This window comes from Hyperolius riggenbachi, chromosome 8 (assembly GCF_040937935.1).
Source record: "Hyperolius riggenbachi isolate aHypRig1 chromosome 8, aHypRig1.pri, whole genome shotgun sequence".
Classification (NCBI taxonomy): Eukaryota; Metazoa; Chordata; class Amphibia; order Anura; family Hyperoliidae; genus Hyperolius; species Hyperolius riggenbachi.
Genome location: NC_090653.1, coordinates 105,950,422 through 105,978,193, shown reverse-complemented (window position 1 = coordinate 105,978,193; position 27,772 = coordinate 105,950,422). Strand labels below are relative to the sequence as shown.

The following is a 27,772-nucleotide window of genomic DNA, read 5'->3' as shown; positions in this document are numbered from 1 at the left end:
AGACTTCAATGGGCAGGTGAATTCTAACACCTATAGGGACTGTTTCTGGTCACAAAACTGATGTAAAAGTTGTTTAATGGGCCCTAACACCTGGACATTGGCATGCCAGAGGGGGATCCATGGCAAAACTTCCACAAAAAATGACGTAGTTTACGCCGAGTCATGTTTTAATCTCTAAAGGGCAGAAATCGTAGTACATTCCTTAATTTGTGGAATAAAGTGCTTTAAAATGTCCATCGTTTGTACACATCGATCAGGTAGTGTAAGGGTTAGGCTCGGTTCACACTGACAGATGAAACACCATGCTTACCGCACCGCAAACAACCACATTAGTGATAATGTCAGGTGATCGAATAATTGTTTTTACTACTTGACACCTCTAAGACATACAGTAAATGTTAGCCCTACCTGTGGCAATATTTGTGTAGTGGTGACGGTTGCCGTGCTAGTGCGCATGTTTACGGGAGTTCAGGATTTTCCAGCCCCTGGCATATATATGTTTGAAAAATTATGTTTTGTTGTGGCCAGAAGAATTTGGCATATATATTTTTGGAGGGGAGAAAAAAAACTTTGTTGCAGCCACTGTAGCAGAGGCCAGAAGATTTTGGCATATGCATTTACATTTTACAAAAAAATATTTTTTGTACCCACTGTAGTGGAGGCCAGAAGAATTTGGTATATTTTTGAAAAAAAAACCTTTTTGTGCAACCGCTGTAGCAGAGGCCAGAAGATTTTTGCATATACAGTGGGTTGCAAAAGTATTCGGCCCCCTTGAAGTTTTCCACATTTTGTCACATTACTGCCACAAACCTGCATCAATTTTATTGGAATTCCACATGAAAGACCAATACAAAGTGGTGTACATGTGAGAAGTGGATCGAAAATCATACATCATTCCAAACATTTTTTACAAATAAATAACTGCAAAGTGGGGTGTGCGTAATTATTCAGCCCCCTGAGTCAATACTTTGTAGAACCACCTTTTGCTGCAATTACAGCTGCCAGTCTTTTAGGGTATGTCTCTACCAGCTTTGCACATCTAGAGACTGAAATCCTTGCCCATTCTTCTTTGCAAAACAGCTCCAGCTCAGTCAGATTAGATGGACAGCGTTTGTGAACAGCAGTTTTCAGATCTTGCCACAAATTCTCGATTGGATTTAGATCTGGACTTTGACTGGGCCATTCTAACACATAGATATGTTTTGTTTTAAACCATTCCATTGGTGCCCTCACTGCCCTGGCTTTATGTTTAGGGTCATTGTCCTGCTGGAAGGTGAACCTCCGCCCCAGTCTCAAGTCTTTTGCAGTCTCCAAGAGGTTTTCTTCCAAGTTTGCCCTGTATTTGGCTCCATCCATCTTCCCATCAACTCTGACCAGCTTCCCTGTCCCTGCTGAAGAGATGCACCCCCCGAGCATGATGCTGCCCCCACCATATTTGACAGTGGGGATGGTGTGTTCTGAGTGATGTGCAGTGTTAGTTTTCTGCCACACATAGCATTTTGCAATTTGGCCAAAAAGTTCCATTTTGGTCTCATCTGACCAGAGCACCTTCTTCCACATGGTTGCTGTGTCCCCCACATGGCTTGTGGCAAACTGCAAACGGGACTTCTTATGCTTTCTGTTAACAATGCCTTTCTTCTTGCCACTCTTCCATAAAGGCCAACTTTGTACAGTGCATGACTAATAGTTGTCCTATGGACAGAGTCTCCCACCTGAGCTGTAGATCTCTGCAGCTCCTCCAGATAGAGATGAGCGTAATGACCTAATTACGATTTCGCGAAATTTCGCGTAATTAGTGTAATTACGATTATGGCCGTAAGTACATAATCGTAATGAAGAAGGATTTCGCGAAATTTCGCGTAAGCGTAATTTTCGCATTACAGTCGTATCATGCCGTAATTTCGCATTAAATGCTACCGTAATTTCGCGTTAAACCGTAACGCTCCGTATAATATAAAAAAGCCGCCGACTTTAAGGGTTAATAGCAAAGCCCCCTTAAATGCTAAGAGCCTCAAATTTGGAGAATATATTAAGGAGATCAGGAGGAATAAGAGGAAAAAAATTTTTTTGAAAAAGACCTTATAGTTTTTGAGAAAATCGATGTTAAAGTTTCAAAGGAAAAATGTAAACATTTAAAAACCCGCCGACTTTAACGGTTAATAGCAAAGCCTGCTTAAAGTTTAGGAACACCAAATTCCCAGGGTATATTAAGGGGATCAGTGGGAATAAGAGGAAAACAATTTTTTCAAAAAGACCTTATAGTTTTTGAGAAAATCGATTTTTAAGTTTCAAGGGCGAAAATGTCTTTTAACCTCCTTAGCAGTAACCCCGTGTGTGACACGGGGTAAGCCGCCGGAGGGTGCCGCTCAGGCCCTGCTGGGCCGATTTACTTAATTTTTTTTTTTGCTGGACGCAGCTAGCACTTTGCTAGCTGCGCCAGCACCCCGATCGCCGCCGCCGCGCGCCCGATCGCCGCTATCCGGTGCGGCGCGCGGCCCCCCCCCCCCCCCAGACCCCGAGCGCTGCCTGGCCAATCAGTGCCAGGCAGCGCCGAGGGGTGGATCGGGTCTCCCAATGACGTCCCGACGTCGCTGACGTCGGTGACGTCATTCTGCCCCGTCGCCATGGCGACGGGGGAAGCCCTCCAGGAAATCCCGTTCTTTGAACGGGATTTCCTGATCGCCTATCGCCGGAGGCGATCGGCGGGGCTGGGGGGATGCCGCTGAGCAGCGGCTATCATGTAGGGAGCCCTCGGCTCGCTACATGATTTAAAAAAAAAATAATTAAAAAGAAAACTGCTGCGCTGCCCCCTGGCGGTATTTTTCATACCGCCAAGGGGGTTAAATGCGGAAAATGTCAGTTTTTTTTGCACAGGTAACAATAGTGTATTATTTTCATAGATTCCCCCAAGTGGGAAGACTTTTACTTACTTCGTTCTGAGTGTGGGAAATATAAAAAAAAAACGACGTGGGGTCCCCCCTCCCAGACCTCTTTAACCCCTTGTCCCCCATGCAGGCTGGGATAGCCAGAATGCGGAGCACCGGCCGCGTGGGGCTCCGCACCCTGACTATACCAGCCCGCATGGTCCATGGATTGGGGGGTCTCGGAAGGGGAGGGGCAGCCAAGCTTTCCCCTCCCCCTCCGAGCCCTTGTCCAATCCAAGGACAAGGGGCTCTTCTCCACCTCCGATGGGCGGTGGAGGTGGAGGCCGCAATTTCCTGGGGGGGAGGTTCATGGTGGAATCTGGGAGTCCCCTTTAAAAAGGGGTCCCCCAGATGCCCACCCCCCCTCCCAGGAGAAATGAGTATAGAGGTACTTGTACCCCTTACCCATTTCCTTTAAGAGTTAAAGTAAATAAACACACAGACACTTAGAAAAAGTATTTTAATTGAACAAAAAACATAACCACGAAAAAAGTCCTTTAATATTCTTAATTAACCATTAATACTTACCTGTCCCTTTAAATAAATGATCCCTCGCAATATCCTCGGAAATGTTCTATCAGTTACAATGTAACAAAGTTATTACAATGTAACAACTTTGTTACAATGTAACAACTTTGCTCTCTAAGCATCTTTGTATTTGGGCTCCAAGGAGCCCCATTGGTCCTTAGCAGACCAATGGGGTTCCTTCTGATTTAAAGGAACCCCATTGGTCTGCTAAGGACCAATGGGGCTCCTTGGAGCCCAAATACAAAGATGCTTAGAGAGCTCTGAGCTATAGCTCAGAGCTCTGTCGGGTCCTGCAGCACAGACGCGGCGGCGGCGGTGAGTGACGTCGGGTGCAGCGTAGTTACAATGTAACAAAGTTGTTACATTGTAATAACTTTGTTACATTGTAACTGATAGAACATTTCCGAGGATATTGCGAGGGATCATTTATTTAAAGGGACAGGTAAGTATTAATGGTTAATTAAGAATATTAAAGGACTTTTTTCGTAGTTATGTTTTTTGTTCAATTAAAATACTTTTTCTAAGTGTCTGTGTGTTTATTTACTTTAACTCTTAAAGGAAATGGGTAAGGGGTACAAGTACCTCTATACTCATTTCTCCTGGGAGGGGGGGTGGGCATCTGGGGGACCCCTTTTTAAAGGGGACTCCCAGATTCCACCATGAACCTCCCCCCCCAGGAAATCGCGGCCTCCACCTCCACCGCCCATCGGAGGTTAAGAAGAGCCCCTTGTCCTTGGATTGGACAAGGGCTCGGAGAGGGAGGGGAAAGCTTGGCTGCCCCTCCCCTTCCGAGACCCCCCAATCCATGGACCATGCGGGCTGGTATAGTCAGGGTGCGGAGCCCCACGCGGCCGGTGCTCCGCGTTCTGGCTATCCCAGCCTGCATGGGGGACAAGGGGTTAAAGAGGTCTGGGAGGGGGGACCCCACGTCGTTTTTTTTTTATATTTCCCACACTCAGAACGAAGTAAGTAAAAGTCTTCCCACTTGGGGGAATCTATGAAAATAATACACTATTGTTACCTGTGCAAAAAAACTGACATTTTCTGCATTTAAAAGACATTTTCGCCCTTGAAACTTAAAAATCGATTTTCTCAAAAACTATAAGGTCTTTTTGAAAAAAAATTTTTCCTCTTATTCCCACTGATCCCCTTAATATACCCTGGGAATTTGGTGTTCCTAAACTTTAAGCAGGCTTTGCTATTAACCGTTAAAGTCGGCGGGTTTTTAAATGTTTACATTTTTCCTTTGAAACTTTAACATCGATTTTCTCAAAAACTATAAGGTCTTTTTGAAAAAAAAAATTTCCTCTTATTCCTCCTGATCTCCTTAATATATTCTCCAAATTTGAGGCTCTTAGCATTTAAGGGGGCTTTGCTATTAACCCTTAAAGTCGGCGGCTTTTTTATATTATACGGAGCGTTACGGTTTAACGCGAAATTACGGTAGCGTTTAATGCGAAATTACGGCATGAACGAACCGCGAAATTACGCGTTGAAAATTACGCTTACGGTATTTTCAATTACGATTTTAATGGCAATTACGCTACCGTAATTTCGCATCGTAATCGCAAATTTCGCATGCGTAATTTTAGTAATGCGAAATTACGAAAATTTCGGCTCAACTCTACCTCCAGAGTCACCATGGGCCTCTTGACTGCATTTCTGATCAGCGCTCTCCTTGTTCGGCCTGTGAGTTTAGGTGGATGGCCTTGTCTTGGTAGGTGTACAGTTGTGCCACACTCCTTCCATTTCTGAATGATCGCTTGAACAGTGCTCCGTGGGATGTTCAAGGCTTTGGAAATCTTTTTGTAGCCTAAGCCTGCTTTAAATGTCTCAATAACTTGATCTCTGACCTGTCTTGTGTGTTCTTTGGACTTCACGGTGTTGTTGCTCCAAATATTCTCTTAGACAACCTCTGAGGCCCTCACAGAGCAGCTGTATTTGTACTGACATTAGATTACACACAGGTGCACTCTATTTAGTCATTAGCACTCATCAGGCAATGTCTATAGGCAACTCAGATCAAAGGGGGCCAAATAATTATGCACACACCTCTTTGCAGTTATTTATTTGTAAAAAAATGTTTGGAATCATGGATAATTTTCATTCCACTTCTCATGTGTACACCACTTTGTATTGGTCTTTCATGTGGAATTCCAATAAAATTGATTCATGTTTGTGGCAGTAATATGATAAAATGTGGAAAACTTCAAGGGGGCTGAATACTTTTGCAACCCACTGTACATTTACATTTTAGAAAATGTATTTTTGTTGTATCCACTGTAGCAGAGGCCAGTGCTTTCTTTACAGGACAGTAGTTGATAGATAACAGTAATTTAAAAAAAAAAAATATTGGTGCACCTGCTGTAGCAGAGGCCAGAAAAAAAAATATTTGTGCAGGGAAATGAATGACACTTAACTCAGGTGCAGGTTTATGCAATGTGCAACAAGTACCCAAAAAAGGCCCTTTACAGGACAGTACTGCATAGATACTGTAACAGTATTTTAATTCAAAATTATTTTTTTGGTCAAGGCCCAGCCAGTGAGGTCAGGACAGTAGTGGATAGATAACAGTAGCGTTGCTGTGCGCTCAAGTGTTTTCTTGTTTGTTTTTAATTGAATGTCACTTAAGTCAGGTGAGTGCAACAATCACCACAATAAAGGTCCGGTCAGTGAGGCCTTATACAAGACAGTAGTGGATAGCTAACAGTAGTGGTGTTAAAGGATTATTGGGTTAACTTCGGTGCACTACTAGGAGAGCAAACCTGTCTCCAACAGCTAGAGTGTGCTGGACACACTGAACAGCAATCTAACAATAGCAAGAAAAAACTAGAAATCAGTTCTCATTCAAATGGAATTTCTGAAGCCAGCGATTCCAAATGCTATTTGTGATTGTAACCCTATGGAGCGATTGTGACTTGCTGAAATCCAGAATTTTTGGAGCAATTTCATTCAGGGAATGTAGGAGCTAAAATCACATTCCCTGAAATTGCACCGTAAATTGTTATTTTTGCTGCCAAAATAATGTTCCTGAGACTGATTTGCTATCTATAGTGGGCCCTATGCCTAAAGCCTCATACATACACAAGACAATTCTTGACTGAGGTGGTCAGGAGTCCTCCGAGGTCTGCTGATTGATGATCCAGCATGCCTGGATCTACAACTGAAGTGAGGAGAACATAGAGGCTGCCATATTATTTTCTTCTAAACAATACCAGTTGCCTGGCAGACCTGCTGATCTATTTGGCTGCAGTAGTATCTGAATTACACCAGAAACAAGCATGCAGCTAATTTAGACAGATCTGACAATAATGCTTAATTTGCTTCCTTAAGGCTAATTTCACACCAGGACGTTGCGTTAGATGGGGCGTTAAGGTCGCATAACGTCCCCCTAACTCAACGCCTGGTGGTGCTGGATCTGGACGTCAGAGTGAGCCGCGTTGTGCAGCTCACTCTGGCGTCAGTGATGCCGTGATGCGCACTCTTGTGCGCATGCGGCATCACGTGGTCCCGCCGGCCAATCGCTGCACAGAGCGGCTGCTCCAGGAAGTAAACACTGCACGTCATAACGTGCAGTGCATATTAATTAGCCATGTGCCTGGCTGCTCTCCGCTCCTCCCCAACATTAGTGAGCATGTGCAAGCAGTCTAACGCGGCTCAGCCGCGTCTAAAGTACTGCATGCAGTACGTTGCATTGTGACGCAGCGTTACAATGTAACGCAACGTCCGCACTGTGAACAGCCCCATTGATTTTTCATTACTGTGCGGTGGGCTGCGTTACAGGCTGCTCTAACGTGCGCCTGTAACGTCCCACTGTGAAACCAGCCTAAGCGACAATTGATGTCCCAGTCCATTATTGCCTTCCTTATTCTGCCTGCAGAAGCCACTGATTCCTTCCTGGCTCTGCCATCCCTCCTTCCTTTTTCATAGCCATAGAATTTGGCCCTTGGCTGTTGCCTAGTGATGCATCTGTACAGCATTGGAGACCCACAGTGTCACATTTCCATTTCCAGAGTTCCATTTTGGCAGGTGACACAATTTGGGGGAAAATTGTACTTGTATGCACCTTAACACTAAAAGGCAAAAAACCTTAGTATTGGTGTTAAATTAATCTGTTGTATGTAGCATTGGAGGTACACTGTGTTTCCTTCTCTATTGTCTCCAACCCACTACCTTCTAGATCATAAGCTCGCAAGGCCCTTCCTAGTTTTCGTTTTTTTTCACAAACAATCAGCAGCGACTATGCGCTTTATCCCAACTAAAGAATACGCTTCATTAATGTTGAGAAAATATTTGCATCATAGTTTGCTTAATTTAATTTTGAAGGGAACCTTAACTGAGAGGGATATGGATGTTTCCTTTTAAACAATACCAGTTACTTGTCCGTCCTGCTGATCTCTTTGGAGGCATTAGTGGCTGAATCGCACACCTGGAACAAGCATGTAGATAATCCAGTCTGACTTCAGTCAGAGCACCTGATCTGCATGCTTGTTGAGGGGCTGCGGCTAAAAGTCACAGAGACACAGGATCAGCAGGCGATTCAGGCAACTGGTATTATTTTAAAAGGAAAAATCCATATCCTTCTCAGTTTAGGTTCCCTTTAAGTTTATCTAAAAAAAAAAATCACTATATTGTGCATAAAAATACAAAAAGACGTACATCCCCATATGACAATGAAGCAAACCAAGAGCCACTACATTCATACTATCCTACTACACCTCAGCCCCCCCCCCCCAACCTTTACAACCTCCCCTTCCTCCCCCTGCACCGACATCCCCAACACTCTCACACACTACACACATACTCCACGTCCCCCACAGAGTTTGTAGCACCATTTATCAATGCCGCTAACTAAGTGTTTCTTATTCTGTACAGTAATTTAACATATGAACATGCACCAGTATTGGTGATGTCTCAAACCACTCATCAACCAAGTATGTATTTATACAATAAAATCTTGTTCTAGTAAAATCTGATGTATAAATATATATATATATATCAAAAATTATATATTATTGTTGTAGATTGTTATTGTTGATATAGTAAAGCTCTGGAGATAGTAAACTCAGTCCTCAGGTCCCAACAAATGTGTATGTGTAAATATACAGTGTATGACCAATTCTGATGTAGTAAACTTGCGATATAGTAAACTACTTTCCTGGTCCCTTGGAGTGTACTATAAAGGGAGTCTACTGTACTTGTATTGCTGGATGTCCTGATTGTACAGATTTGAACGTCATATGCATCTACACACCCAACTATTTGATTTGTTCTATGTACAGCGCTATGGAAAATCTTGACGCTATATACTGTAAATAATAATAGTAGGTAATTTTGAGTATTTTTTTCCTGCTTGGAAATAATGAGATGAGTTTTATAGATAGATACCAAAGTATTCTCGGGGGACCGCCTCTCATCACCCCGTGTAGTTAGAGCACCGCCACTCCCACTTACCAGTACTATTAATACACTGGTATTTAGTCTGATGGATAATTCACGATTCTTTCTTCTGTAAAGTCACACAATATAAATACTACAGTCAAAATAGCATATGGTGTTGTTTAAAATTGGTATGAGTTTAAGGGCTCATGAGCTTTTCTAAGTACTTTGTGATTTTAAAAGCTCCTGCTAATGTCATCCTCTCTGTGTTCACACTGGAGCGATGTGATTTTGTAAAAATCCTCCATAGCATTGCATTAGTAAGAGCTTTTAAACTCTTTAATGTTTAAAAAGCTCCCGTAGTGTGCACCAGCCCTAAGGCCTAGTTCACATTAGAAATCGCCAGAGCAATCGCACGTGCTTTTGTAAACGTTTTTCAGAGCGATTTGTGCTTTTCTAAGCGCTTTTGTTTGGTGATTTTCTTTTTCCTTCCTGATGACAATCAGGAAGTGTCTTTGACCTGGACCTTAACAGATACAATGCATTTATTTTAAAAAGCGTTCGCCAAGTCGCTTTTTAAAGAGCTTTGCGATTTCCCTATACTTTGTATGGAAGCGCAATCGCTCAGGAAATGGTGCAGGAGCCGTGTTTGCGATTGGAAAGAAAGCTCATGGCTCATGTGAGAACACTCACATTGAGAAATATTACTGAATCACTTTTAAAGCGCTTCTTAAAATCATCATCGCTTTTCAAAAAACGAAAAGCTCATAATGTGAACAAGCCCTTACTCACACTAGAGTGTTTTGCCACGATTTCGGAAAAACGCTCAAACGCTAGCGATTTTTAAAAGCGCTAGTGTAATGAAACCCTATGGGCCCGTTCTTACTTGGGGGATTTGCACAAATCGCCCAAAAATGGGCAAAAACGTGAAACGCAAACGCGTCGCCTGCACTATTTTCAGGCGATTTCCCGGCTATCGCATTTCTGTGTGAAATCGCAGAAAAATCACTCCTGCAAAACTCGCCGGCGTTTTGCGTTCTAAGTGTGAATGGGGCCTTAAAGCAGGAAGAACCTCAGGTACAAACCATTATGCAAACCTGTTTATACATTATTGTAGCACAAATCTTACTTCATCTCAATATATTGGGCTAGCACTTAGTAATCAACCCACAGGGAAAAAAAATACTTGTTATTTTCACATTCGTCACAGTAAAGTGTTCACTTCCACGGGGAACAGCCCATGTAGAGCGTTGAAAATCTTAAAACAAACGAAGATAATAGAAAAAACATGTTTGTACCTCGGACGGTCTTCAGGTTATCATGGCCACTCAGCAGGTTATTCAGGTTTGCAGACCCTTCGGACTGAATAATGGACCCTGTAAGCTGCGACTTAAACTCCAAGAATGCAGGAAGATGAACACTAATGTGAACTATGGACTCAAGCGCTTGATTGCTTAGCGTTGATTTATGACTTAACACAGGTAATAAAACATACATTCTACAGTCTGGATTATGCTGCATAATGAGTGGGAGGCAAATTAAGTTGTACAGTCATAGCACAACACTAATTATTAGAAATACCGGAAGCATGGACCCTGTATTTATGGTCTTCCTCCCCTGTCATTTGTTCAATAGATCTGTTTGCAGTGACAACTGAACCGTGGAAGCACATCTGTAAAATACATGTGGGCATAATTTCAGCTGGAACTATGTAGCAGTAGCACACAAAATAGAGGCATAACCGTTATTTGTTCTGCTATAAAGTTTGGTATCAGTACTCTGTAGAGGATAAAATAGCGGTTATGCTGTATTTTATCCTTTTCATACTGTAATTCAGAACACAGTGTTACGTATAATGTTTACCAATTTTTACTATACCCTAACCTTATTCTCACACAGAACCCTCCCTCTTGATGCCTACAGTAACAGTAATTGATCCCTCCTGGTGGTGCCTAACTCAGAACCCTCCCCCCAGGTGGTGCCTAACTCTAAGGACCTCCCCCCAGGTAGTACCTAACACTAGGATCCCAGATGGTGCCTAAAGGCTCGTACACATGTCTGATCAAGCCAGGCGGATCGCTCAGAAACAGCCTTATCAGTCCACCGACAGACTGTACACACGCTGTACTGCCTGCTGAAAACCCGCCCAGCGGGAGGTGACGACGGACCGGTCGTTGCCTTTGATCAGAGGTGTGTACGAGCCTTAACACTAAAACTTACCATAGTGGGCGCCAAACCTTAACCCCCCCCCCCCACACACACACACACACACAAACGCCTACCCCTAAGTGGACTCCTAACCTTATTCCTCATGCTTAACAGTATATTTTAATAGTGCTGCTTTTGCGCCTTAATACTGTAGCGGATAACTGTACTATAGGCAATAAAAGGATTAATCTAGCTAATATACATTTTGCTCCTTTTAGCAATGCAACATGGTCTAAATCAGGGGTCTCAAACTCGTGGCCAGCGGGCCATTTGCGGCCCTCGATACAATATTTTGTGGCCCTCGCCGGCAAAAGCTTCCTTATAGTTCGCTTCAGTGCTCCCAAGTAATCCGCCGCATCCCCGCCGCTAAACGAGGGCTGCAGAGCCACCAAATCGCCCGGGGGGCAATCCGCCGGCATTTCCTGGAAGGGGCAGAGCTTTCAGCTTCAGCTCTGCCCCTCCTGACGTCAATCGCCGCACGGATCGCCGCCTCTCCCCGCCCCTCTCTGTGAAGGAAGAGTGAGAGGGGCGGGCAGAGGCGGCGATGCGCCGCTATTGTGAAATTCCTTATGCGGCCCAGCCTCATCCTGACTTTGCCTCCTGCGGCCCCCCAGGTAAATTGAGTTTGAGACCCCTGGTCTAAATCCAACATATTATTCTTCAAGGTCAGGGAAGGCTTTCCTGACTCTTCTAATCACAAACAATGGGATTGGGCGTCTGTCACCTCTAGGTATCCTGTAAAGGCTCTATGTAATGATTTCTTCAGTCGTCTGTGAAATAGAAGAAAAATATGTTAAAGAAAAATAAATAAGAAACACAGAGGGCCCAATGTAGTGTAGTATGTATTGGAAACCGTGGATAAATGTAAGTGTGAGATGAATATACTCACAAACACGGGCATCCACACGTCGGGCAAATTGGGGCATCTGCCCTGCCCTGGACACCCGCTGCCTCCCCCCCCCCCCCCCCCCCCCTGCCTGCCATCAGACCTCGATCAGCCGCCCGGCGACCAATAGTGCGGGCGCTAGGACCTAGCACACCGCACTGATATGCGGAAGTGACATCACTTCCGCATATACCGTCTTTCCCCGAAATAAGACAGTGTCTTATATTAATTTTTGCACCAAAAGATGTGCTAGGGCTTATTTTCAGGGGATGTCTTATATTTCAGTTACTGTGCTGTGTGTCCTCCTGACTTTCCCACTGTGACACCTTTTCCTCTGCTGGATCCACCTCTTGTGTGCCACTTTTTTCCCCTTTGTACCTTTAGTGTCCCCTGGTGTCCCCCTCTGCACCTGTATCCTCCTCTATCCCCTGTCCTCCTGTGCCCCCTGTCTACTTGCCCGCAAGACTATAGGCTCTAGTAATAAACACAAGTTTCCATATTTTTCTTAGGGTTTACTTTCAGGGTAGGGCTTATAATTCGAGTATACACAAATTCCTACTAGGGCTTATTTTTAGGGGATGTCTTAATTTCAGGGAAAGAGGGTAGAGCGTGGTGCGTCCGTGCGCCCGCTCTAACTGGTCGGGTCGCCGGCTGAATCTGAATTCTGATGACTGAACGGTGAGGGCGGCGCCTGTCACTTCCTAACCTGGAGGGGTCCCTGTCACTTCCTAACCTGGGGGGCACCTGTCGCTACCTAATCTGGGGGTCCCTGTCTCTTCCTAACCTGGGGGGTCACCTGTCGCTACCTAATGTGGGGGCCCCTGTCACTTCCTAACCTGGGGGGGCGCCTGTCACTACCTAATCTGGGGATCCTTGTAACTTCCTAACCTGGAGGGGCGCCTGTCACTACCTAATCTGGGGGTCCCTGTCACTTCCTAACCTGGGGGGCACCTGTCACTACCTAACTTGGGGGTCTCTGTCACTTCCTAACCTGGGGGGGCGCCTGTCACTACCTAATCTGGGGGTCCCTGTCACTTCCTAACCTGGGGGGCACCTGTCACTACCTAACTTAGGGGTCTCTGTCACTTCCTAACCTGGGGGGGGGGCACCTATCACTACCTATTCTGGGGGTCCCTGTCACTACCTAACCTGGGGGGGCACCTGTCACTACCTAATCTGGGGGTCCCTGTCACTTCCTAACCTGGGGGGGCACCTGTCACTACCAAACTGGGGGTCCTTGTCACTTCCTAACCTGGGGGAGAACTGTCACTACCTAACCTGGGGGTCCCTGTCACCTTCTAACCTGGGGGTCCCTGTCACTCACTACCTAACCTGGGGGTCCCTGTCACTTCCTAACCTGGGGGTCCCTGTCACTCACTACCTAACCTGGGGGTCCTTGTCACTTACTAACCTGGGGGTTCCTCTCACTACCTAACCTGGGGGTCCCTGTCACTTCCTAACCTGGGGGAGAACTGTCACTACCTAACCTGGGGGTCCCTGTCACCTTCTAACCTGGGGGTCCCTGTCACTCACTACCTAACCTGGGGGTCCCTGTCACTACCTAACCTGGGGGTCCCTGTCACTTCCTAACCTGGGGGTCCCTGTCACTCACTACCTAACCTGAAGGCCTTGTCACTTACTAACCTGGGGGTTCCTCTCACTACCTAACCTGGGGGTCCCTGTCACTTCCTAACCTGGGGGGGCTCTTGTCACTACCTAACCTGGGGGCCCCTGTCACTACCTTACCTGGGAGGCCCTGTCACTACCTAACCTGGGGGCGCCTGTCACTACCTAACCTGGAGGGTGCCTATCACTACCTAAACTGGGGGGCTCCTGTCACTACCTGAACTGGGGGGCACCTGTCACTACCTGAACTGGGGGGCATCTGTCACTGCCTGAGCTGGGGGGCTCCTGTCACTACCTAAACTGGGGGGCTCCTTTCACTACCTTAACTGGGGGCTCCTGGTGCTACGTAAACTGGGGGGCTCTTGGCGCTACGTAAACTATCCAGGCCAGCCAGCCCAGCATCACCACCAGGCCAGCCAGCCCGGCCACAGCATCATCGCCAGCCAGCCCGGCCACAGCATCATCGCCAGCCAGCCCGGCCACAGCATCACCGCCAGCCAGCCCGGCCACAGCATCACCGCCAGCCCGGCCACAGCATCACCACAAGGCCTTTCAGCCCACACATCATCCCCAATCCAGCCAAAAACAGTATTGCCAGGTACAGCAGCCAGTAGAGGAGAATTCAGAAGCCAGGTGAGAGGTGTCTACCATATTAAGGGGTCATTCTGCCTATTTATGTGAAATGCTGTCTATTTATGTGCCTCATGACTGCTGAATTTGTCTTGTTGGGGGCCTCATGACTGCTGAATTTGTCTTGTTGGGGGCCTCATGATTGCTGAATTTGTCTTGATGGGGGCCTCAGGATTGCTGAATTTGTCTTGATGGGGGCCTCAGGATTGCTGAATTTGTCTTGTTGGGGGTCACATGATTGCTAACAGCGGGACTATGGGAAAATAGCATTAAACCTACTTTTTTAGCTTTTTAAAACAGAAAATAAAAAGGGGAAGTTCTAAAAAAAGAATACATTTTTCAGGAGTAGGATGGATGAAATTGTTTATCTTCACAGTTTATTTTCAACTTGGATTTGCCATAATGTTCATGTATGAGTTAAAACGTTTGTACTTAGTTTAAATTGCTGATGTTGCCACTTTGCAATAGATAAGTGACTTTTGGGTTGCAGTTTGGGCACTCGGCCTCCAAAAGGTTCGCCACCACTGTCCTAATCTAATGTCCCACCATTGCTAAGTTCATGTAAATGTGTCTCCACCCATGACCACACCCACATTCTGGTCCATGGCCACACCCATTTTTCGGTGTGGCGCGCTAAGCCGCACAACTTCACCCTCACATTTCTTCCCCGCCTGTTTGTCCCCCCCTGGAAAATTTTCTGCGGATGCCCATGCTCACAAACATGGGTTACCTCTTAGGCAACCACTGTAGATGCAGGTCCTCACTCAGGATTAAGATGTCGCTCTCTGTAGATCAGAAAAGTAGGGGTAGGTCACCCCTCCACCAGGGGTGGACACAGTATTATCGTAAGTGAACAGAGGCGCCAGCAGGATAAAAGGTAATAAAAGTTTTAAAATTTGCTGGGAGGCAGGGGTGGACTTACCTCCGGTAAGCAAACTCAAAATACTGTCTGAATTAAACAAATAAATGGGGAAGGCTGAAGGGTTACAGGAGGATGGCACTACAGCAAACATACATGTACTGTGCACAATCTGGATTAAAGGTAGTGATGCTCAAATACCCCTTTTTAAAATTCGAGTTTGGTCGAATTCGAATAGTAAATTATTCGAGGTCAGTCGAATATTCGAGTCGAATAATTTTTACTATTCGATTCGACCTCGGACTTCGAGCTCACTATTCGAGTCGGTATTCGAGCTAACTATTCGAGCTGACTATTCGAATTGGCCTTAAATAGCTTCCAACACTTGTTTTGAGGGTGAATGATGCAAGAAACCTCTTTTTTTCCAAGTAACAACAGCAAGTGATTATGTGGGGATGTTCCTTTAAAAAAAAATGTGGAAAGAGAAGTTGTGTCCTTAATTTTGTTCAGTAGTGTTACTGTATATACTTGTTCTTCTTCTTCTTTATCTTTCTTCTTCTTCTCGATCTTCTTCTTCTATATCTTCTTCTTCTTCTTCTATATTGTCGTCTTCTTCTTCTTCTTCTTCTTCTTCTTCTTCTTCTTCTTCTTCTTCTTCTTCTTCTTCTTCTTCTTCTTCTTCTTCTTCTTCTTCTTCTTCTTCTTCTTCTTCTTCTTCTTCATCATCATCATCATCATCTTCTTCTTCTTCTTCTTCTTCTTCTTCATCTTCTTCTTCTTCTTCATCTTCTTCTTCTTCTTCTTCTTCATCTTCTTCTTCTTCTTCTTCTTCATCTTCTTCTTCTTCTTCTTCTTCTTCTTCTTCATCATCTTCTTCTTCTTCTTCTTCTTCTTCTTCTTCTTCTTCTTCTTCTTCTTCTTCATCTTCTTCTTCTTCATCTTCTTCTTCATCATCTTCTTCTTCTTCATCTTCTTCTTCATCATCTTCTTCTTCATCATCTTCTTCTTCATCATCTTCTTCTTCTTCTTCATCTTCTTCTTCTTCTTCTTCTTCTTCTTCTTCATCTTCTTCTTCATCATCTTCTTCTTCTTCATCTTCTTCTTCTTCTTCTTCTTCTTCTTCTTCTTCTTCATCATCTTCTTCTTCTTCATCTTCTTCTTCTTCTTCTTCTTCTTCTTCTTCATCATCTTCTTCTTCTTCATCTTCTTCTTCATCATCTTCTTCTTCTTCATCTTCTTCTTCATCATCTTCTTCTTCTTCTTCTTCTTCATCTTCTTCTTCTTCATCTTCTTCTTCATCTTCTTCTTCTTCATCATCTTCTTCTTCATCATCTTCTTCTTCATCATCTTCTTCTTCATCATCTTCTTCTTCATCATCTTCTTCTTCATCATCTTCTTCTTCTTCTTCTTCTTCATCTTCTTCTTCTTCATCTTCTTCTTCATCTTCTTCTTCTTCATCATCTTCTTCTTCATCATCTTCTTCTTCATCTTCTTCTTCATCATCTTCTTCTTCATCATCTTCTTCTTCATCTTCTTCTTCTTCTTCATCTTCTTCTTCTTCTTCTTCTTCTTCTTCTTCTTCATCTTCATCTTCATCATCTTCTTCTTCTTCATCTTCTTCTTCTTCTTCTTCTTCTTCTTCTTCTTCTTCTTCTTCATCATCTTCTTCTTCTTCATCTTCTTCTTCTTCTTCTTCTTCTTCTTCTTCTTCATCATCTTCTTCTTCTTCATCTTCTTCTTCATCATCTTCTTCTTCTTCATCTTCTTCTTCTTCATCTTCATCTTCATCTTCATCTTCATCTTCTTCTTCTTCTTCTTTTTCATCTTCTTCTTCTTCTTCTTCTTCTTCTTCTTCTTCTTCTTCTTCTTCTTCTTCTTCTTCTTCTTCTTCTTCTTCTTCTTCTTCTTCTTCTTCATCTTCTTCATCTTCATCTTCTTCTTCTTCTTCTTTTTCATCTTCTTCTTCTTCTTCTTCTTCTTCTTCTTCTTCTTCTTCTTCTTCTTCATCTTCTTCTTCTTCTTCATCTTCTTCTTCTTCTTCTTCTTCATCTTCATCTTCATCTTCATCTTCTTCTTCTTCTTCTTCATCTTCTTCTTCTTCATCTTTTTCTTCTTCATCTTTTTCTTCTTCATCTTTTTCATCTTCTTCTTCTTTTTCATCTTCTTCTTCTTTTTCATCTTCTTCTTCTTTTTCATCTTCTTCTTCTTTTTCATCTTCTTCTTCTTTTTCATCTTCTTCTTCTTTTTCATCTTCTTCTTCTTTTTCATCTTCTTCTTCTTTTTCATCTTCTTCTTCTTTTTCATCTTCTTCTTCTTTTTCATCTTCTTCTTCTTTTTCATCTTCTTCATCTTCTTTTTCATCTTCTTCATCTTCTTCTTCATCTTCTTCTTCTTCTTCTTCATCTTCTTCTTCTTCTTCATCTTCATCTTCTCCTTCCTTTTCAATATCGTCTTCTTCTTCTTCACGTATTTCTCTTTTCAATTTTTTTTTTTTAAGAAATGCAGCTATTTTTGAGCGTAACAAATAGCTGGTGGGCGCACGCATGTTGGAAGCGCCATTGTATGTGCTCCCTGGCAGTGGAAACACAAAGACAGCAGGATGTAAATTCAGCAGCAGGAGGAGGAGGATGAGTGTGTGGCAGCAGGCAGTCAATGAGGCAGGCAGCTCGCCGTGACATAATAGCCCTGGTACCTAGCGGTGATACCAGGGCTGTAAATAAACACAACAGGAGGTCCCAGACAGCGGTCGTGCAGCCCACATTGTGTCCAATACACAACTGGGACAACACAGTTTTCAACCCGGGCACCTCCGAAAAATTAAACCTTTTTTTTTTTTTTAATGGTTTGTTTGGTTTTGGTTTTGCAACCAATATAGCTATTGTTTGACGTAATAGCTGGTGGCAGAGTGGCAGCAGAAGGTAATTCTGTGTACCCTGGCAGTGGGAAACACAGACAGACAGCAGCAGCAGGAGGAGGAATGGAGGAGTAGGCGAGCAGCTATTGTTTGACGTAATAGCTGGTGGCAGAGTGGCAGCAGAAGGTAAATCATCTGTGTACCCTGGCAGTGGGAAACACAGACAGACAGCAGCAGCAGGAGGAGGAATGGAGGAGTAGGCGAGCAGCTATTGTTTGACGTAATAGCTGGTGGCAGAGTGGCAGCAGAAGGTAAATCATCTGTGTACCCTGGCAGTGGGAAACACAGACAGACAGCAGCAGCAGCAGCAGGAGGAGGTATGGAGGAGCAGTGTGAGTGTGGCAGCAGGTAGGCAGCGTGACATAATAGCCCTGGTACCTAGCGGTGATACCAGGGCTGTAAATAAACACAACAGGAGGTCCCAGACAGCGGTCGTGCAGCCCACATTGTGTCCAATACACAACTGGGACAACACAGTTTTCAACCCGGGCACCTCAGAAAAATTAAACCTTTTTTTTTTTTTTAATGGTTTGTTTGGTTTTTGGTTTTGCAACCAATATAGCTATTGTTTGACGTAATAGCTGGTGGCAGAGTGGCAGCAGAAGAAGGTAATTCTGTGTACGCTGGCAGTGGGAAACACAGACAGACAGCAGAAGGGCAGTACACAGCAGCCCACTGTAGGTGTAAAATGTGTGGCTGCAGGCGACGTAATAGTCAAAGTGAACCAGGCTGGCTTAGTGAGCAGGAGCCAGGAGGTGGTAAAGGGTGGTAAGGCACATTAACGATGGTTCCGGCAGCCAGTTCATGTCCCCCTCTCGCCGACAACAGGGGCCAGGAACTCGCCTTCCACCCACGCCTGGTTCATCTTGAGAAACGTCAGTCTGTCCACAGACTTGTGAGACAGACGTGAGCGTTTCTCGGTGACCACGCCACCAGCTGCACTGAAGCAGCGCTCGGACAGCACGCTGGAAGGGGGGCAGGACAGCACTTCCAGGGCGTACTGCGCCAGCTCGCTCCAGATCTCCATGCGCTTGACCCAATACTCCATGGGATCAACAGGGGCATCGCTGTCAAGCCCGCTGTACGACCCCATGTAGTCAGCCACCATGCGGGTCAGGCGCTGGCTGTGACCGGAGGAGGATGCTGCTGCATGCATCTCCTCTCTAGTCACTGCTGCCGGAGCCTCTACAGTCCTGTAGAGCTCGTGGCTGAGAGACAGCAGGTCTGTGGGGCGCTTGCTGCTGCTGGATGCAGGCACCTGCTGCTGCCTCTGTGCTGGCTGCTGGACAGTGGGGGTGGAAGGCTGGGGGAAGGCTTCCTCCAAGCGCTCAACAAGGGCCTGCTGCAAGCTCCTTATTTGTTGCGCTGGGTCTCCTCCTGCAGGCGGCAGGAACTGGCTCAACTTCCCCTTGAGGCGTGGGTCCAACATCATGCTGATCCAGATGTCCTCCCTCTGCTTCATCTGGATCACCCTGGGGTCCCTGCGCAGGCACGTCAGCATGTGCGCTGCCATTGGGAAGAGGCGGGCCACGTCTGCTGGCACATCGACGTCAGTGCTGTCCTCATCCTCCTCCTCTGCCGCCTCATCCTCTCTCCACCCCCGCACCAACTCAGCTGCGCTGTGCTGATCCCCCTCATCAGCAGCCAGGTCAGGGACCTCCACCAAGTCCTCCTCCTCCTCCCCCTCAGAGGTGGACTGCGCAGCTGGTTGCCGCTCCTGCTGGTCCAAGGCTGCCGCTCCCTGTTCCAGCAAAGCATCGAGGGCCCTGTTCAGCAGAGAAACCAGGGGCACCCACTCGCAGACCATAGCATGGTCCCTGCTCACCATGTTTGTGGCCTGCAGGAAGGGAGCCAGCACTAAGCACACCTGCTGCATGTGCCTCCAGTCATCATCGGGGACGATGGACGGGAAGTTGCTGGTCTTGTCTAGTGTTGGGCGAACATCTAGATGTTCGGGTTCGGGCCGAACAGGCCGAACATGGCCGCGATGTTCGGGTGTTCGACCCGAACTCCGAACATAATGGAAGTCAATGGGGACCCGAACTTTTGTGGTTTGTAAAGCCTCCTTACATGCTACATACCCCAAATTTACAGGGTATGTGCACCTTGGGAGTGGGTACAAGAGGAAAAAAAAAATTTGCAAAAAGAGCTTATAGTTTTTGAGAAAATCGATTTTAAAGTTTCAAAGGGAAAACTGTCTTTTAAATGCGGGAAATGTCTGTTTTCTTTGCACAGGTAACATGTTTTTTGTCGGCATGCAGTCATAAATGTAATACATATAAGAGGTTCCAGGAAAAGGGACCGGTAACGCTAACCCAGCAGCAGCACACGTGATGGAACAGGAGGAGGCGCAGGAGGAGAAGGCCACGCTTTGTGAGACACAACAACCCCGGCCTTGCATGAGGGCAAGAAGCGTGCGGATAGCATGCTTTGTACCGCCATGCAGTCATAAATGTAATAAAGATAAGAGGTTCCATAAACAGGGACCGGCAACGCTAACCCAGCAGCAGCAGCAGCAGCAGCAGACGTGATGGAACAGGAGCAGGTGCAGGAGGAGAAGGCCACGCTTTGTGAGACACAACAACCCAGGCCTTGCATGAGGGCAAGAAGCGTGCGGATAGCATGCTTTGTACCGCCATGCAGTCATAAATGTAATAAAGATAAGAGGTTCCATAAACAGGGAGCGGCAACGCTAACCCAGCAGCAGCAGCAGACGTGATGGAACAGGAGCAGGCGCAGGAGGAGAAGGCCACGCTTTTTGAGACGCAACCCAGGCCTTGCATGAGGACAAAAAGCGTGCGGATATAGCAATGCTTTTTGCCGCCATGCAGTCATAAATGTAATACAGATGAGAGGTTCAATAAACAGGGACTGGAAATGCTAACCCAGCAGCAGCAGACGTGATGGAACAGGACTAGGAGCAGGCGCAGGAGGAGAAGGCCAAGCTTTTTGAGACACAACAACACAGGCCTTGCATGAGGACAAAAAGCGTGCGGATATAGCAATGCTTTTTGCCGCCATGCAGTCATAAGTGTAATACAGATGAGAGGTTCAATAAACAGGGACCGGAAACGCTAAACCATCCCAGATGTTCATTGGTCATGTTACTTGGTTGGGGTCCTGGAGTGTTGCGTAGTCGTTTCCAATCCAGGATTGATTCATTTTAATTTGAGTCAGACGGTCTGCATTTTCTGTGGAGAGGCGGATACGCCGATCTGTGACGATGCCTCCGGCAGCACTGAAACAGCGTTCCGACATAACGCTGGCTGCCGGGCAAGCCAGCACCTCTATTGCGTACATTGCCAGTTCGTGCCAGGTGTCTAGCTTCGATACCCAATAGTTGAAGGGTGCAGATGGATTGTTAGACACAGCTACGTCATCTGACATGTAGTCCTTGACCATCTTCTCCAGGCGATCGGTGTTGGAGGTGGATCTGCACGCTTGCTGTTCTGTGGGCTGCTGCTGCATGGGTGTCAGAAAATTTTCCCACTCCAAGGACACTGCCGATACCATTCCCTTTTGGGTACTAGCTGCGGCTTGCGTTGTTTGCTGCCCTCCTGGTCGTCCTGGGTTTGCGGAAGTCAGTCTGTCTGCGTACAACTGGCTAGAGGAGGGGGAGGATGTCAATCTCCTCTCTAAAGTCTCCACAAGGGCCTGCTGGTATTCTTCCATTTTGACCTGTCTGACTCTTTCTTCAAGCAGTTTTGGAACATTGTGTTTGTACCGTGGATCCAGAAGGGTATAAACCCAGTAATTGGTGTTGTCCAGAATGCGCACAATGCGTGGGTCACGTTCAATGCAGTCTAGCATGAATTGAGCCATGTGTGCCAGAGTCCTACCAGAATCCTCATCATCCTCTTGTGAGCGTTGTGATAGTTGTTGTGATGCATCATAGTCGTCACCTTCCTCCTGGTCTGCTTCTGCTGACCATTCGCGTTGAATTGTGGAAGTCCAACGTGCACCGCTCTGGCCCTCGTCAGTGGTGGCATGAAATTCCTGCTCCAACTCCAGCTGTTCCTCCTCCTCTTCTTCGTCATAGCTGCTGGGGCCAGCGTTCCCTGAGGCGGATGGCCTGATGTTGGTACCATCACGCTGATCGTTTTCTCCTTCAGATTCCCCCAGTTGCATCATGACAGCTGTTTCCTTGATTTTTAACATCGACCTCTTCAGTAAACACAGCAGTGGTATGGTAATGCTGACTGAAGAGTTGTCACTGCTCACAAGCAACGTGGATTGCTCAAAATTTTGGAGGACTTGGCAGAGGTCCAACATGTTGGCCCAATCGGATCCACAGAAGCTTGGCAGCTGGCCGGATGCGCCTCGGTACTGCGCCGTCATGTACTGGACCACTGCACTCTTCTGCTCGCAAAAGCGGGCTAGCATGTGCAGCGTAGAATTCCAGCGCGTAGGGACATCACACAGCAAGCGATGGTGGGGGAGATTGAAGCGCTCCTGCATCTTGGCGAGTGCCCCCGAAGCAGTACTGGAAGTTCTACAATGTTTGGCCACTCGACGCACCTTCAACAGAAGATCGGCCACGCCTGGGTATGTCCTCAGGAACCGCTGAACTACTAGGTTCATCACGTGCGCCAGGCAAGGGATGTGTGTCAGCTTAGCCAACCTTAAAGCGCGAATGAGATTACTCCCATTATCACACACAACCATGCCCGGTTTCAGGTCCAGCGGTGCCAGCCACAAATCCGTCTGTTCCTTTATTCCCTTCCAAATTTCCTCCCCTGTGTGCTGCTTATCCCCAAGGCAGATTAGCTTCAGCAACGCTTGCTGACGCATGCCAACAGCTGTGCTGCACTGCTTCCACGATCCTACTGCTGCTGGGTTAGCGTTTCCGGATGAGGTACAGCTTTGAGATGCGTTGGAGGAGAAGGAGTCAGAGAGGTAGGTGCTGCTGTTATCCAGTGGGAGGGACGGCGGTGCAGCTGTTTGTGGCGTGGGCAACACCCGTGCCGTAGCAGGTGAGGAATCGCTGCCAGGCTCCACAAGGTTCACCCAGTGCGCGGTAAGGGAGATGTATCGACCCTGGCCGAACGCACTCGTCCAGGTGTCAGTGGTGAGGTGAACCTTGCAGGCAACGGCATTCTTCAAGCTTCGGGTTATTTTGCTGACCACGTGCTCATGCAACTCAGGCACTGCAGAGCGTGCAAAGTGGTAGCGGCTGGGAACCACGTAACGTGGGATGGCCACTGACATCATGCCCTTGAAGCTGTTTGTCTCCACCAATCGATATGGCAGCATTTCGCAGGCCAGAAGCTTGGCTATGCTGGCTGTTACTGCCACGGCCCGGGGGTCATTTGCTGGCAATTTCCTCTTGCGCTCAAACATCTCCGACACAGACAACTGAACCGTAGCGCTGCACACGGAAGGGCTGTTGGTTGTTGTGTTTGAAGAACACTGGGAGACCTCAAGAGCACTACTCCGGAAAGTGACAGTGTCAGCGTCGTCTGATGTTTGTGAATGTTGTGAACCACGCAATGGCTGGGCTACTGCTGCTGCTGAGGCGGGTCTGGTGAACCCAAGGGAGGCAGTGTTGTTTCTGGTACCCTGTCCTGACGCGTTTGCCCAAAGAGTGGGATGTTTGGATAGCATGTGACGGCTCATGCTGGTGGTGGAGAGGTTGTTAATACTTTTCCCCCTGCTCAGGCGGGTCTTGCACACCTTGCAAATCGCCATGGTAACATCCTCAGTGCAGTCTTCAAAGAAAGCCCAGACTTTGGAGCACCTGCCTCCTTGCTGGCGATTTCTGTTTGCTCCTCTTTTGCCTCTCACTTGAACTTCCACGCTTGTGGTGCCTGAAATTGCGCGCCGCCTACCTTGTGGCACAAGGCGAGCTCGTGCAGCAGTGGGTTCTTCAACAGACTCATCTGTGCTGCTGCTACGACGGCGATGTTCTCGTTCACAAACAAAATCTGGGTCTCTGTCCACATTGTCCATACCCTCCTCTTCCATCTCCTCAAACTCGTCATATGTCATTGTGGGCCGCCGCCGTGGAGTAGAGCTCCCCACAACAACCTCTGCGCAGCACACTCCAACGTCGTCTTCCAGATCTTGTCGGCCGACCTCCTGCAATTGCAACCCCTCCTGCCCAAATTGCTCTGGGATTTGGGTTTCCGAGTCCTCTTCGGACTCGCCTTGTATTTCAGTGCGCGGTGCATTTCCCACAGTTAACGGTTGTGAATCCAGGCACAACATTTCTGGCTGTTCCTCCATTGACCTTTGAAAGGTGGAAGTTTGTTGGGCTGGGAATAGCTCCTGCGAATACCCCATTGTGTCCTGAGGTAATTCATCGGACTGGTTATCTGGCAGTTGTGTGCGTGGTGTCGCTGCCGGTTGTGTCAGCTTTGTGCCCACTGGCTCCTTGTAACTGGCTGAGGACTCGGACCTCGTGCGTGATGTGCTGGTGCTGCTTAACCCACTGCTGGACGCTTGAGAGGTCATCCAAGTAATTATCTGGTCCTGTTCTTTTGGATTTGTGAGGGTTGTTGTCCTGGACAACATGGGCGGTATTGAGTGGGTTTTCTTGGGTGCTCCCCTGTGGCCTGTACGTGAACCGTCAGGGGAAACACCTCTTCCCTTGCCCCTCCCTCTTTCACCGGATTTCTTCCTCATTTCACTTATCCTTACAGTACACGCTGACTGGCAGCAGTACAGTGGCAGTACAGAAATGCTATACAGTACCACTATTCCCAGCAGCGACACAGAGCACAATGCTATACAGTGACGGGTGAGCGGTGTACCACTATTCCCAGCAGCGACACAGAGCACAATGCTATACAGTGGCGGGTGAGCGGTGTACCACTATTCCCAGCAGACACAGAACAGTACACAGAATGCTATATAGTGTGGCTGAACGAGCGGTGTACCACTATTCCCAGCAGACACAGAACAGTACACAGAATGCTATATAGTGTGGCTGAACGAGCGGTGTACTACTGTTCCCAGCAGACACAGAACAGTACACAGAATGCTATATAGTGTGGCTGAACGAGCGGTGTACTACTGTTCCCAGCAGACACAGAACAGTACACAGAATGCTATATAGTGTGGCTGAGCGAGCGGTGTACCACTATTCCCAGCAGACACAGAACAGTACACAGAATGCTATATAGTGTGGCTGAACGAGCGTTGTACCACTATTCCCAGCAGACACAGAACAGTACACAGAATGCTATATAGTGTGGCTGAACGAGCGGTGTACCACTATTCCCAGCAGACACAGAACAGTACACAGAATGCTATATAGTGTGGCTGAACGAGCGGTGTACTACTGTTCCCAGCAGACACAGAACAGTACACAGAATGCTATATAGTGTGGCTGAACGAGCGGTGTACTACTGTTCCCAGCAGACACAGAACAGTACACAGAATGCTATATAGTGTGGCTGAACGAGCGGTGTACTACTGTTCCCAGCAGACACAGAACAGTACACAGAATGCTATATAGTGTGGCTGAAAGAGCGGTGTACTACTGTTCCCAGCAGACACAGAACAGTACACAGAATGCTATATAGTGTGGCTGAACGAGCGGTGTACCACTATCCCCAGCAGACACAGAACAGTACACAGAATGCTATATAGTGTGGCTGAACGAGCGGTGTACTACTGTTCCCAGCAGACACAGAACAGTACACAGAATGCTATATAGTGTGGCTGAACGAGCGGTGTACTACTGTTCCCAGCAGACACAGAACAGTACACAGAATGCTATATAGTGTGGCTGAACGAGCGGTGTACTACTGTTCCCAGCAGACACAGAACAGTACACAGAATGCTATATAGTGTGGCTGAACGAGCGGTGTACCACTATTCCCAGCAGACACAGAACAGTACACAGAATGCTATATAGTGTGGCTGAACGAGCGGTGTACTACTGTTCCCAGCAGTGACACACAATGACTGGGGGGGACCCTGGCTAGCGTGGCTGGAGCGCGAACTACCCTGCCTGCCTACCCAAAGCTAAACCCACAGACAAATGGCGGAGATATGACGTGGTTCGGGTATTTATTTACCCGAACCACGTGACCGTTCGGCCAATCAGAGCGCGTTCGGGTCCGAACCACGTGACCCGTTCGGCCAATCACAGCGCTAGCCGAACGTTCGGGGAACGTTCGGCCATGCGCTCTTAGTTCGGCCATGTGGCCGAACGGTTTGGCCGAGCACCGTCAGGTGTTCGGCCGAACTCGAACATCACCCGAACAGGGTGATGTTCTGCAGAACCCGAACAGTGGCGAACACTGTTCGCCCAACACTAGTCTTGTCCCTTCTCAGAGCTGCGGAAACAGTGGCCAGGGCAAGGTACTGTTTGACAGCGCGCCTCTGTTCAACCAGACGCTCCAACATCGCCAGGGTGGAGTTCCAGCGAGTCGGAACGTCAAGGATCAGCCGATGGCGTGGCAGATCCAGCTCCTTTTGCACGTCTTCCAGGCTCGCACAGGCTGCAGCCGAGCGCCGGAAGTGACGCACAACATTCCTTGCCATTTCCAGCAGTTCGCCCATCCCCTGGTAGGTGCGCAGGAACTTCTGCACCACCAGGTTCAGCACGTGGGCAAGACAGGGGATGTGGGTCAGGTTTCCCCTGTCTATTGCGGCAACCAGATTGGCCCCATTGTCGGCCACCACCTCTCCGACTCTGAGGCCTCTGGGGGTCAGCCAAATCCTCTCCTGCTCCTGGAGTTTGGCCAACACATGGGTTGCCGTCAGCTTGGTCTTCCCAAGGCTGACCAAGTGCAGCAGCGCTTGGCAGTGTCGGGCCTTCACGCTGCTGCTGAGGCGGGGGGTTTGGCCAGGTGTGCCGGAGGATGGCAGAGGATCGGAGGAACCTGCTGCAGTTCCCCTGAGCCTGCGGGGTGGCACCACCCACTGTGTTGCTGCTGCTGCTGTGCCCGCTGCTGCTCTCCCATCCTCACCCCCTTCCACCAAGCTGACCCAGTGGACAGTGAAGGACAGGTAGCGGCCTGTCCCGAAGCGGCTGCTCCAGGAGTCCATGGTGACGTGGACCCTTTCACCAACCGCGTGCTCCAGCCCTCGCTCCACATTGGCCATCACAAAGCGGTGCAGTGCAGGAATGGCCTTGCGGGCAAAGAAGTGTCTGCTGGGGAGCTGCCAGTCTGGGGCTGCGCAAGCAAGCAGCGCACGAATGTCGCTCCCCTCCTGCACGAGCGTGTACGGCAGGAGTTGGGAGCACATGGCCCGTGCCAGCAAGCCGTTCAGCTGCCGCACGCGACGGCTGCTGGGAGGCAGAGCCCTAACCACCCCCTGGAAGGACTCGCTCAAAAGGCTCTGGCGTGGCCTTTTGCTGACACGGGAATCAGCAGACACAGCAGAGGAGGCCACTGAGGACTGGCTGCCAGAACAGGCCTCAGTGTCGGCGGCAGGAGTTGCAGAGGGGGGAGGAGCAGTGCGTTTCCGCACTCCTGCTGGTGCTGCTGGAGGAGCAGGAGGGCGGGTGGCTGCTGTTGCTGCTGCTGCTGCTGAAGGCTGTGCAGTGATGGGTGTGGTGCCACTGCCAGCAGCAGATGCCTTCAGCCTCTGGAACTCCTCATGCTGGTGGAAATGTTTAGCCGCAAGGTGGTTGATGAGCGAGCTGGTGCTGAACTTTAAGGGGTCTGCACCTCTGCTCAACTTCCGCTGACAGTGGTTGCAAGTGGCGTACTTGCTGTACACAGTGGGCATGGTGAAAAACCGCCAGATTGGTGACAGAAACTTCCCCCTACGGCATGGAAGCGCTGCTGCCTGTCTCCCTGTGGTGGTTGGGGGGGGGGCTTGGGTGCGGCTGGGGGTGGTACTGGCTGATGCTGCTGCTG

The 27,772-nt window shown here is 47.7% G+C and overlaps 1 protein-coding gene across 1 annotated transcript in view; it reads right to left on the bottom strand.

Moving 5' to 3' along the window:
- ADGRG4 (adhesion G protein-coupled receptor G4) overlaps positions 1-27,772 on the bottom strand; it is a 179,258-nt gene that overhangs the window by 141,421 nt on the left and 10,065 nt on the right. Inside the window, exon 5 of the mRNA XM_068247901.1 lies at positions 10,130-10,226. Within this exon, the coding sequence (XP_068104002.1) occupies positions 10,130-10,226 (97 nt within the window). The remainder of the gene's footprint in view (positions 1-10,129; positions 10,227-27,772) is intronic.